This window comes from Salvia splendens, chromosome 8, assembly GCF_004379255.2.
Source record: "Salvia splendens isolate huo1 chromosome 8, SspV2, whole genome shotgun sequence".
NCBI lineage: Eukaryota > Viridiplantae > Streptophyta > Magnoliopsida > Lamiales > Lamiaceae > Salvia > Salvia splendens.
This window is the reverse complement of record NC_056039.1, coordinates 26,085,723-26,099,938: the sequence shown is the minus strand read 5'-3', so window position 1 is coordinate 26,099,938 and position 14,216 is coordinate 26,085,723. Positions and strand designations below refer to the sequence as shown.

The 14,216-nt window shown below is 35.1% G+C and overlaps 1 protein-coding gene across 1 annotated transcript; it reads right to left on the bottom strand.

The window, feature by feature from the left end:
* Positions 1-7,296: 7,296 nt before the first annotated feature.
* LOC121745980 lies at positions 7,297-8,232 on the bottom strand. Its single transcript, XM_042139926.1, has one exon. It carries the CDS (start codon positions 8,230-8,232, stop codon positions 7,297-7,299), a length of 936 nt encoding a protein of 311 aa, XP_041995860.1.
* Positions 8,233-14,216: the final 5,984 nt, after the last annotated feature.

Genomic DNA, 14,216 nt, shown 5'->3' with positions numbered 1-14,216 from the left:
CTATATAATGCACAATATGTGAACTGCAATGCATACGAACAAGATGTGTTGTGTTATGATGTTTGACACACGTTTCTTGTTTCCCCTAAGGGTTTAATAAGCTTAGGGGCTAGGGTATAGTACGTAGACATGTATGTAATCTTCACATGGTAACGAGTAATGGATATATTTGACTATATAATGCACAATTTGTGAACTGCATTGCATACGAACAAGATGTGCTGTGTTATGATGTTTGACACACGTTTCTTGTTTCCCCTAAGGGTTTAATAAGCTTAGGGGCTAGGGTATAGTACGTACGCATTAATAACAAATTATAAAACGATACGAATAATTCACCAAATTGTCACGAGTAATGGATGTTATTAACTATATAATGCACAATATGTTAACTGCAATGCATACGAATAAGATGTACCATGTTATGATGTTTGACACACGTTTCTTGTTTCCCCTAAGGGTTTAATAAGCTTAGGGGCTAGGGTATAGTACGTAGACATTACTAAATGCACGTATGTAATCTTCAATCCGTTGATTAACCCATATACACAATACCTCTAATAATGCATAATATACTGAGATAATGACAATTAACAGCTACATAATGCACTACCTAAACCAAATAATGCACATACGTATATTCCAATAACAACAATTTGTTAGTAATGTCTACGTACTATACCCTAGCCCCTAAGCTTATTAAACCCTTAAGGGAAACAAGAAACATGTGCCAAACATCATAACATGGTACATCTTATTCGTATGCATTGCAGTTCACATATTGTGCATTATATAGTTAATAGCATCCATTACTCGTGACAATTTGGTGAATTATTCGTATCGTTTTATAATTTGTTATTAATGTGTACGTACTATACCCTAGCCCCTAAGCTTATTAAACCCTTAGGGGAAACAAGAAACGTGTGTCAAACATCATAACACAGCACATCTTGTTCGTATGCATTGCAGTTCACAAATTGTGCATTATATAGTCAATTATATCCATTACTCGTTACCATGTGAAGATTACATACGTGTCTACGTACTATACCCTAGCCCCTAAGCTTATTAAACCCTTAGGGGAAACAAGAAACGTGTGTCAATCATCATAACATGGTACATCTTATTCGTATGCATTGCAGTTCACATATTGTGCATTATATAGTTAATAACATCCATTACTCGTGACAATTTGGTGAATTATTCGTATCGTTTTATAATTTGTTATTAATGCGTACGTACTATACCCTAGCCCCTAAGCTTATTAAACCCTTAGGGGAAACAAGAAACGTGTGTCCAAACATCATAACATGGTACATCTTATTCGTATGCATTGCAGTTCACATATTGTGCATTATATAGTCAATTATATGCATTACTCGTGACCATGTGGTGCATTATTCGCAGATACCAAAATGTGACAGTTACTTTTCCGTCAAATGTCAATAATAACCCTGTAATGCATACAACCACCTTCTATAATGCAACACGGAACCAGTTTTATAGAATCAATCTGATCCGTTGATGCCTTAGATCTAATGCGTAATATTAAGAAGGAAAAAGGATCTAAGATGTGAAAAGGAGAATAACGTTCCCCTATATATATATATATATATATATATATATATATATATAGATTAGTCAAAGCACGATTAATGAAAAAGTAGCGTCACACATCCACACACTTCATTCCCATATGTTGAATAAACATAATGGTTTAATTGTTAGAAATCCATAAACAATCCTGATGTGTAATTTTAGGTCTTTTTAAATCACAATAGATATGCATTCAAGTTCACGAAATTATCCCTAATATTACCACTTCACTCCAAGAGTACAACTTCATGTGTAGTAATTTAAAGTATCGATCCACAGGGAAGATAAGTTCGTTTAACTCCTAACAAATAAAAATAACAGTAAAGATGACAGTTTTTGTTTGAAGTTTGTTTTATGAAAATAATGAAAAATAAAGTTGAATTCAAATTAACACAAGTGAGACAATTGCTAATCCAAACACTTGTAAACAAGACACGGATTAATCCTATGCATTCAATTCTATCTCATGCGTTCGGGACAATTTAAAATTATTCAACCTGCAAGCACTAAACATGCTAAGCATCAACTAGTCAAAGAATAGCTAAACACTTACTCTTTAAACCAAATTCAATAATCCTAAGAACCCTACGGAAGCGCGAGATTCAAAGTACAATTGCAATTAAGATCAAAATTCATTATCAAGTTGTCGTCTAAACAATTTCAATTGATAATTCATTACCACCACAATCCATCTCAATTCAAGTTAAAGAGACATTAAATCAAGACTATAGAATTATCACTAAAGATGCACCTAAAGTAATAAATTCATTCAATTAAATAAGTAGTAATAACGAACATGAGATAAAAACAAGCATAGAATAAATCACGAAATCAAAATGTCATACTACGTGTTTGGAGTAACGCAAGATTCTTAGCGTAACATAATTAAACTAGGAACAACAATATTGAATGAAAACATGGATCAATTTCGGAGATGTTGAGGATGATAAATTGTTGAAGTTCCCTTCTTTGCAAAATTAGTCTCTATATTTCTCTCTGTATTTCTCCTCCGTCGGCGCTCCTTTTACTCCCCTTTTTATATCCTTTTTTCTTCCTGCCCAAGTAAGTCACGTCTCCTTCAAGTAATTAGGCCTCTTTTATTTTTTAAATAGTTGATAGGCCCATTTGTATAATTTGCTGAAGTCCCTTGAGTTGTGGAGGTCGAGGCAACTTCTTCTCTAGGTCCATGTGACTTCTTTTTCTTTTTCTTCTTCTTCTTCTTCTTCTTCTTTAATCTGAGCAAAGGATCCTTAGGCTTAGGTGGTTTACCGGAAGCATTCACTGCTTCTTGAAGCCAATGAGGCAGTTTTCCTTTCAGAGATGCAAATCCAGCAGCATCTTCCTTTCCTTTAGACTTGGAAAGGTTTTGAATGCTGTTATGATCAAGAACTGGATTCAAACACGCTGGGTCAGTGCCGTAAATCTCCACTCTACGTGTACATATATCAATTAATATATAATAATCCAATTGTAATGATTAATTGATAGATGATTTTCATATAAAAATTAGGAGAAATCTTTGAGTAGAATTAACATTATTTGATTTACATCAAATACCCCCAAACTTAAGTTTTTGGTCGTCCTCGAGGAAGATAAGCAATCAAGCACAAAGGTTTTCAAATCACGACGAGACTCATGAAATCCCCAAATTCATATCATAAAAACTCTCACAAGTCACGAGATTACCTAAGCTAACTCCACATTCTCCTTTGAACATGACTTAGAATGAAAGTATGAACACAAACCAGCTCCTTAAGATCTAGTTATCCAACAAGCAATCCAAGTCCAAGCAATGACTCTAGTGTCTCAAACCATCGTTGCTAAATCGTCAAAAGAAGTTCATTCGGCTATTCTCTATTTTAAATCTATTTAGTCTTTTCACAAAACTCAAAGCAGAACTCATTAACAAAATGTCAATACCTTTGCACAAATCAAAAGGTCTTTATTTGTGGTTGTAATGGGGCTTTTGGTTAAGGTGGGATATCAAATTTGGTCAGTAGCTCATTCCACCAAAATCAAGAATACTAGCACATCCCATAGGACAACATCTCCCAAAGCTTCATAATAATTAAGCATGAAATTTCCACAGCTTGCCACCCCCAGACTTAAGATTTTTCAACATAAACAAATCAAACTACTTTTTTTCTTTCTTTCTTTCGAGCACTAATTTGAGTTTTTTTTTCTTTTACCTTGGCTTTTTCTCTATGAGCAGGCTGCCTTTTTTTCCTTTTTATTTTTTAACTTAGCAACTTTGCACTTTATTTCTCAAGCATAAATTGGATATTACATAACAAGCATCTAAACTTATGGCCTTTTTTTTTGCCACCAACAGCAACTACCCAAAGTGCTAGCACCTCAATTTTAGTGACAATGACTGAGAAGAAGGGCTAACAAAAGGATATATCATATATGCTAGCATAGTGACTTCAAAATTTTAACAAAGAAATTAGGCTATAAGGCTCAAACTGGCTCGCTAGGGGTTTATGTAGGGTCAGGCATGTGATATTTTGACAATGAGGCTTTTAGTCCTAATGCCTAGATCATTTTTGTGCATCGACATCAACAAAATATAGTCAAGTCCTACTCAAATTATGCAAATTAACCATATAGATTTTTTAACTCATTTTTCAAAACCGAAATAGTTCTCTCTCTTTAGCTCAAGAAATCGGACACCAAAGAACACTACTCCTTCCTAAATTAACAAGTAAGACTCCTTGTTCTCCAGAAGCAAGTAGGTGACAACTAAGTTCATAGCACAAGTTCATAGGAAAAGCTAAGTCCACTTAGTGACTCCCAACAAGTAACAATCCATAGGAAATCATTCTAACATGCACACACAGAATTCAAAATTTAAACCCTCCCCCAAACTTAAATTCTACATTGTCCCCAAGGTAGAAGACAAATATAAGGTAGGTATAAAGATACTTCCTGTCGTTGTGAAGCTCATGGGTGGGTGGGTTGGACGACTCTTTTTTCCAACACCAGAGATACGACCTCCATCTTCACTCCTACACAAAAAAACAAAAATAAAAAATAAAAAATGCTCAACAGCACCATAGGGGTACACCTTGTGCACCACATAGGGACCCCACCATCTTGACTTGAATTTTCCCGGGAAGAGCTTTAGCCTAGAGTTGTACAAAAGAACTAGTTGTCCTTCATGAAATTGACGAGGTTTAATAGCTGCATCATGTATCTTCTTGGCACGTTCCTTGTAGAGATCAACACTCTCATAAGCGCGTAGCCTAAACTCATCAATCTCATTCATATCGAACATTCTCTTCTCGGCTGCAGCCTCATAGTCTAAGTTGAGCTTTTGAAAAGCCCAATAAGCGTTATGCTCAAGTTCAACCGGCAAGTGACAGGCTTTTCCAAAAACCATCTTGTATGGCGAAGTTCCAATTGGAGTCTTGTAAGCCGTTCGATATGCCCACAATGCATCATCTAACTTTTCCGCCCAATCTTTGCGAGACAGCTTAACTACTTTCTCCAACACCCTCTTGATCTCACGATTCGAAACTTCCACTTGGCCACTAGTTTGGGGATGGTATGGGGTAGCAACTTTATGCTGAACACCGTATTTGCTAAGGAGGTTTGCAAAAAGCTTATTGCAAAAATATATTCCTCCGTCACTGATGATAGCTCGTGGTGTCCCGAAGTGGTTAAAGATATGTTTCTTGATGAACTTCAAGACAACTTTGGCATCATTGGTTGCTGAGGCAACTGTCTCTACCCACTTAGATACATAATCAACAGCTACAAGAATGTATTGTTGCCCATTAGACTTGGAAAATGGTCCCATAAAGTCTATTCCCCGTACATCAAAGAGTTCTACCTCGTGGATGTTGTTCATTGGCATTTCATTCCTCCACGAGATATTGCATGTTCTTTGACAACTATCACATCTCTCAACATAGGCCTTTGCATCCTTGAAGATCGATGGCCAAAAGAATCCGGATTGGAGCACTTTAAATGCAGTGCGACGTGCTCCAAAGTGGCCGCCATACGCAGAATCATGGCAAGCAGACAAAATCTGATTGTGTTCATGCTCTCCCACACATCTCTGAATTACTCCATTGATGCATATACGAAAGAGGAAAGGATCTTCCCATACATACATGCGGGTGTCACTCAAAAACTTTTTCTTTTGGTTTGAAGAGAGCCCTTCTGGTGTGATACACGTGACAAGGTAATTTGCCAAGCTAGCAAACCACGACATGTATGTTTCCCGAGTTGTCACTTGTAACACTTGCTCGTCAGGAAATTTCTCATTGATGACATTTTCTTTTTCCTCTTGCGTCTCTTGCAATCCTTACAATCTTGAAAGATGGATCTTGAAAGATGGTCGGCTACCACATTTTCAGATCCTTTCTTGTCTTTAATCTCAACATCAAACTCTTGCAATAGTAAGATCCATCTCACCAAACGAGGTTTGGCGTCCCTCTTGTTCATCAAATACTTACTATTCCGAATGGTCTGTGAAGACCACCACCCTCTTGCCTAATAAGTAAGCACGGAACTTCTCAAAAGTAAATATTACTGCTAGCATTTCCTTCTCTGTCACTGTGTAATTCAACCGCGCATCATTGAGTACTTTGCTGGCGTAGTATATAGCGTGAAGGATCTTATCCTTTCTCTGGCCTAACACGGCCCCCACTGCATAGTGTTATGGGTGCTTCGACCAACTTCATTTTCAATAGTTCAAATGCCTTAAGGCATGCATCATCAAAGACGAACTTGGCATCCTTCTCAAGTAAGTTGCACAATGGCTTTGCAATCTTTGAAAAGTCTTTAATAAACCTCCTGTAGAATCATGCATGGCCTAGGAAACTACGGATGCCTTTCACGTTCGTTGGGGGTGGCAACTTTGATATCACGTCTATCTTGGTCTTATCCATCTCCAGCCCCAACTCTGATACTTTGTGTCCTAAAACTATGCCCTCTCTAACCATGAATTGGCATTTCTCCCAATTAAGAACGAGATTGGATTCTTCACATCTTTGCAGAACTCGTCTCAAATTGTCTAAACATTGGTCGAAGGATTACCCAAAGACGGAGAAGTCGTCCATGAATATTTCCATGACATCTTCATTCATGTCACTGAATATTGCCATCATACACCGCTGAAATGTTGCCGGTGCATTGCATAGGCCAAATGGCATACGACGGTAAGCACAAGTACCAATTGGGCAAGTAAATGTTGTCTTTTCTTGATCTTTCGGGGCAATCGTGATTTGATTGTACCCTGAGTATCCATCCAAAAAACAATAATGGGAATATCCTGCAATTCTGTCAAGCAACTGGTCCATGAATGGCAAAGGGAAGTGATCTTTTCTTGTTTCCTTATTCAATCTCCTATAATCACTCTCCATAACCAATCTTGTTGCCATGACTTCATTCTTCTCATTAACTGTGACGGTTATTCCCCCTTTCTTTGGTACACATTGCACCGAGCTTACCCACTCACTGTCGGATATGGGGTAAATCATCCCAAAATCCAATAGCTTTTTAACTTCTTTCTCAACCACTTCTTGCATGAGTGGGTTCAACCTCATTTGCCTATCTCTAACTGGTTTAGCCCCTTCTTCTAGCAGAATTTTGTGCATGCATATTGCTGGGCTTATCCCTTTAATGTCGGCTATAGACCATCCTAGAGCTCATTTATGTTTCTTCAATAGTTCTATCAATTTTTCCTCTTCATCAACACTCATTTCTGCTGAAACTACAACTGGAAAAGGTCTCATCTTTCTCCAAGAATGCGTACTTGGCATTGTTTGGGAGTGGTTTCAACTCAAGATTGGGAGGCACTTCAATTGATGGTCTCAAATCTGCAACACATGTGTCAATCACAACTTGTTTCTCTAAGCTCGATTGATCGACTTGTTCTCCATCCATGTCATCGATACTCATCTTGAATGTGGAGTCAAAGTCTCTTTCTAGACTTCCCCTTTCAAACACACTTCCTTCAATTCTAGTAGAATAGCACGACTTATCAAAGATGCATCTGTCTAAGACATCTACTCGAAAACATGCCTTTACATCAGTAGAATGTTTCATTGCCTTCTCAACATTAATGGTCAGTTGCTCACCATTAATTCTGAATGTAACAGAGTTATCCTTTGCTCCAAGCAATACATCTCCCGTTGCTAAAAATGGTCTACCAAACAAAATTGACACTTTTTTATCTTCTGGCATGTCAAGCACAATAAAATCAACAGGAATGATGAACTTATCGATTTTAACCAAGACATCCTCAACAATTTCAGTAGGCTTCACTATGGAGTGATCAGCCAATTGTAGAGCGATATCGATAGGCTCCATTCTTTCCTCCAAACCAATGGCACGAGCAGTTTTCAATGCCATAAGTGAGATACCTGAACCTTGGTCCAATAAACACTTTGTGAAAATCGTGTTACCAATTTCACATGGTATGATGCAGCCTCCTGGATCTCTTCTCTTCGTCGGCATGATTCCAGATATCAGTTGTGAGCAATTCGTGCTCAATGCCACAATCCCCTCATCCTGAAGTTTCTCCTTGTTTGCCATCATGTCTTTGAAGAACTTGGAGAATCTCGAGAAATTGGTGAAAAGATCCACCAATGAGATGTCTACATTCACCTTTCTAATCACGTTCATCATCCACTCAAAACTCTTTTCTTGCCGCACTCGCTTCTTTCTCGTGAATGGATATGGAGGCAGTGGAATGTCGTTAGGAATACTAGACTTGCTATTCTTAGGTTCGGTCTCATTGACATTTTTGTCTTTCTATCCTGCTGTAAGTCTTCCATTTAACTTAGATTCATCGCCTTCTTCCTTGCTGCCGGATGCAGCCTGTTCTTGACCATGTTGGGCATCCTGCACCAACGCAGGACTTCCCTTACATGCCCCGTCCGCCCCTGCATGCGAGGAATGCAAGCCTAACTTCTCATCCGCCCCTGCATGCGAGATGCAGGAAGTACCTTGGTCGTCCATTAAAGGCATTGAATCCAAATTTCTTCCGCTTCTCATGGTGACTGCTTTGCAATGTTCATTTCCTTTGGGGTTGGGCACTGTATCACTTGGAATGGTGCCGGGAGTTCTTGTATGAGAAGCTGTAGCAAGCTGCCCTATTTGTGTTTCCAAATTCCTCATAGAAGCCTCGAACTGTCCAAACTTCTCAATTGTTTTCTCTTTGAAGAAATCATTCTCTTTTTGACTCTTTGACATGAAAGCGAATATCTGTCCCATCTGATCTTCTAGTGAAGGTTTCTTATCAAAACCAGGGGGTTGGGAGTTGTTTCGCCATTGTTCCCACCATTGTTACTTGACCCAGCTTGGTTCCAATTCCCATGTTGTTGAGGCTTCCAGTTCTGATGATTGTTATTGAATTGACCCCCTTGGTTAAAACCTAGGCGGTTATTGCCTATGTAATTAACATCTTCAACTGTTTCTTGGGATTGGATCATTTGACATTGATCTGTGTGATGCCCACCTTGACACAATCCACATTTAACCATTGCAACAATTTGAGGTTGTGGGTTCAGCTGCATGGAAAATACTGCTTTAACCACCGATGTCATTTGGGTGCTAATATTAGCTAGTTGTGCCTCAACCGCTGTCATTCTTTCAGATTCTACTGAAGCTCCGAATGTATTTCCTTTCTTCTCAACCACTCTCCTTGGATTGTACCAGTTTCTTTGATTATCTGCTAGTTTTTGAAACAAGGTCATCACTTCTTCATGTGTCTTATTATCAAGATCTCCACCAGTACTTGCATTTATAAGTCTCATGCTTTCATTGTTTAAGCCTTGATAAAATTTGACAAGATCGCGGCCAGGAGCAAGACCATGGCTGGGACACTTTCTCAACATCTCAGTAAACCTTTTCCATGCTTCAACAAAAGATTCATCATCTTGCTGCCGAAAAGATGTGATGGCATCCCTCAATCTCTCGATCTTCATTGGTGAATTATATTCCAGGAGAAACTTGGATTTCAGATCTTCAAAGATCGCCCCATTGTAACCCGGAAGTGAGTTATATTGATATTTTGACTCAATATAAATTCGTCATCTAATAAAATGTCTCATTCTTTGGCAAGAATATTGGATTTTGACTAACTATTACTGTAGAGCACGTGCACACGCCATAGTGATGGTGTTTAGTTGCCATACGCTTTTAAATATTCTGGGATTTTTTAGATCATGTGGGCTTCGATAATTTGACAGTGGGTGTATTATCGATTAATATATGCATTAGCAGCAACTTAGTGCTACTCAAGTCGGTCCAAAAATTATGAAAATTCCAATTTAATAATATATATACCGGTTGTAGAGCAATATAACTCTTTTCTTTTGATAGTTTATCCACACCTTATTTGGTGAACCACCACCATAAATCATTGACCACATTTTTTTAATGTATGTTAAGATTTTTGAAAATGTATCTTGGATATCTGGTGGAAGCCATCAAGTATTTTTGAAAAGCTAAATACACTGAATTACATGAATTAAGATTTGAGTATCTTGAAGGACAAATAAAAGTAGTAATTTAGTTGATAGATATTTTGGTCAATTATCCATCAACAAATAAAAGGAGTAATTCTTTAGGAAGATATATGACCAAGACCATTTATTTCTCAGTATAACATTAATAATTTTCGTGAACTTGATTATGGCAAAATTCCCCATGCTTGTTTACATGGCACATTATTTAAGGATTTCAAAGTTCTTTTTATGGCTACAATATAATAAAAGATACCCTGATCATATTTTTCCTTTTTATGCAATATATATATATATAGGGGTGCGTTAAAATGATAATCATATTTACGGTGATAACCTAATAACCTATCATTTTATGGGTCAAAAATATCATTTTTACTAAAAATGATATTTATACACTATAAAATTATATTTTTTCATCATGCATAGAATGATACTTTTAATCCATAAAATGATATTATATTTTATAAAATGATATATTTCGTCCATAGAATGATAGGTTATTAGGTAATCATTCTATGGACGAAATAACCTATCATTCTATGGACGAAATATATCATTTTATAAAATATAATATCATTTTATGGATTAAAAGTATCATTCTATGCGTTATGAAAAAATATCATTTTATAGTGTATGAATATCATTTTTAGTAAAAATGATATTTTTGACTCATAAAATGATAGGTTATTAGGTTATCACCATAAATATGGTTATCATATTAACGCACCTCTATATATATATATTATATATATATATATATATATAGGGAGATGATCAAAATAAGTATGGGTTTAAATCCAGAAATGCAGCCCAAATCTCAGCCCTAGGATTAGATGATCTAATGGTCAATAATTAACCAAAAACACGGAAGGTCATAATTAAGCAGTTTTAGGTCATATTAGAAGATTTGAGTTTAATGTCATTTTAAGATCATTTTAGGTCATACTTGGTTAATATGACCTAAAAATACACTAACCATGACCTAAAAACTGCTTAATTATGATATTGTTCTGCGTTTCTGTATTTAAATCTAGTTTTCATAGATCAAAACCCTATATATATATATATATATATATATATATATATATATATATATATATATATATATATATATATATACATATATATATATATATAGGGGAGCGTTATTCTCCTATTCATCCCTTAGATCCTTTATTCTTCTTAATATGGGCCGTTAGATCTCATTCATCAACGGTCCAGATGATCTGCATTATTACACTATAATGATGCATTATTAGTCGGTGTGCATTACTCAACTTAAAATCTGCATTATTAAATGACACGTGGCACCAATCTAACCGTCGGATGACAAAATCGTGGGGCTGAGATTAAAAAGAACAAAGAACAAAAGATATAAAAAGGAAATGAATATATCCCTATATATATATATATATATATATGGGTGCGTTAAAATGATAACCATATTTATGGTGATAACCTAATAACCTATCATTTTAATGGGTCAAAAATATCATTTTTACTAAAAATGATATTTATACACTATAAAATGATATTTTTTCATCATGCATAGAATGATACTTTTAATCCATAAAATGATATTCTATTTTATAAAATGATATATTTCGTCCATAGAATGATAGGTTATTAGGTATATATATATATATATATATATATATATAGGGTTGTGATCAATTGAGATTTTTTAGCCTAATTGAGAATTGAGATGCATTATAAGCCACTCATTTTTATTAAATGAGTGGTCCAGAATTTGCCACATGGAAAATATTTTTACATTAATTAATTATGAAAGGGCAGATTTGTAATTTCATCATACATTTTATTTAATAAATATTTTTTTATTTTTTTTAAAAAAATTATTTTTTTTTTCGATTTTTTATTTATTTTTTATTTTTTTTATTTTTTTATTTTTTTATTTTTTCATTTTTTTTATTTTTATTTTTATTTTTTTTTGTCAACTACATATACAATTCATGTCAACTACACACATATAATGTCAACTACATATACAATTCATGTCAACTACACATATATAATGTCAACTACATATAAAATTCATGTCAACTACACATATATAATGTCAACTATAAGCTGTTGACATTTGATGTGCAGGCTATTGACATTTGATGTGCAGGGCTATTGACATTTGATGTGCAGGCTACACATCGTAGTTGACATAATGTCTCACTAGTTGACATCGCGCGAAAATTAAAAATAATTAAAAAAAATTTTAAAAAATTTAAAAAAATTTAAAAATTTTAAAAAAAATTTAAAAAAATAAAAAAAAAATTACATTTTTTTTAGTTGTTGACATTTTAATACGAGTTGTTGACATTTGATATTTTGGCTATTGAAATGAAATGACGATAATACCCCTTAGTTGACATAATCTACTTGCAGTTGACATTTCAAAATGAGTGGCTGAAAATGCCTCTCAATTCTCAATTAAGCTAAAAATCTCAACCTAACAGGACCCTATATATATATATATATATATATAGGGAGATGATCAAAATAAAAATGCATTTAAATCTAGAAATGCAGCCCAAATCTTGGCCCTAGGATTAGATGATCTAATGGTCAATAATTAACCAAAAATACAGAAGGTCATAATTAAGCAATTTTTGGTCATATTATAATATTTGGGTTTAATGTCATGCTAAGATCATTTTAGGTCATGCTTTATTAGCATGACCTAAAAATTAACTAACTATGAACTAAAAGTGCCCTACGTATGATATTGTTCTGCGTTTTTGTATTTAAATCTAGTTTTGCATAGATCAAAACCATATATATATATATATATATATATATATATATATATATGGTAGTGTTAAACTCCTTTTCTCCCCTTAGATTTAAGTTTCTTCGCAATCTCGGTCGTTGGATCAGGAGGATGGACGTTCTTGATTACAATCATATTTATCATCCCGCGCTTCATTATTTGACCAATTTGGTGCATCATGAGGGTGAATTAGTCATTCTATGTAATCAAAACCGCTGAAAATGTATTGTGCGAAATTTAAGCTGGATCTCCCCACTATTTTCCATCGACTCAATACAACATCCATCATCACTCGCATTTACTCACAATCTGTCTCCCGATTCTCTCTCTCGATGCGTCTTCCCAATTTCAAAAGCGTGCAAAAACCCTTGCCGCCGCCACTCAAAATCGCGTCGTTTTCTCGGAAATTCACCCCGGGTTGCCTTGATTTCCAATAACCCTTTCTGGTTTGAACAAGATTTTCAGCAGCGGGTAGGGTTTGGTCGTTTATTTTACGATTTTCAACAATCGTTTCCCCAATGCCCGACCGTAATACATCACCCACACCACGATTCAACTGATTACCATTAAACCTCGAGTATGTGTTGTTAAAATTTTGTAGTTTTTTGATTGTTTGCTGTTACGAGCAGATTTTATAATGACTAAAAGAGGAAGACCTTCCAATTCACAACAATCCCAGAAAGAGGGTGAGTTTTCGTTCGGCCGTTGTTCTGTTTCTCTGGTTGACATATTTTAAATTTAATCCTACATGATGTAGTCGAGTTTGTACATTATTTGCATGATTGTGTGCATTAATATAACTGATGTTTCCATTGTTTGTATGTCAGTGGACATTAGTGTTACAAAATAGGCTATATTAGTGTTTTCATTACTTTCATGGATCTTCACATCATTTGATTTTTTATGCATCAAAATATCCTGTATTATGCATCATTGAACTAGTGTTTTTATTTGTTAAAAAGTACCTGTAATATGTGTGTGTGCATTATTTGTTAATACATATGCATTATATGACTATATAAATTCATTATATGCAACTGTAGAACATTTTAAAAACTGCGGGCGGTCATTGTGGAGATAGTGGATGCAGAGGTGTATTTGTCATTAATAAAATTAGTTTGTTCGTTAATTTGTATTCTATATATATCTTGTATCATACATCATGCCAGTGTTAGGATTGCATTATTTGACTATGTGATTACATTATTTGCTTATGTGATTGTATTATTTGACTATGTTAATGCATTATGTTGATTTCTGTTTTAAATTTTCAAACATTAACTGGAATATGTGTTAGTACATTACATTGTATAGTCTCTGCATTATGTGTACATGGTAAAGCATTATTTTCC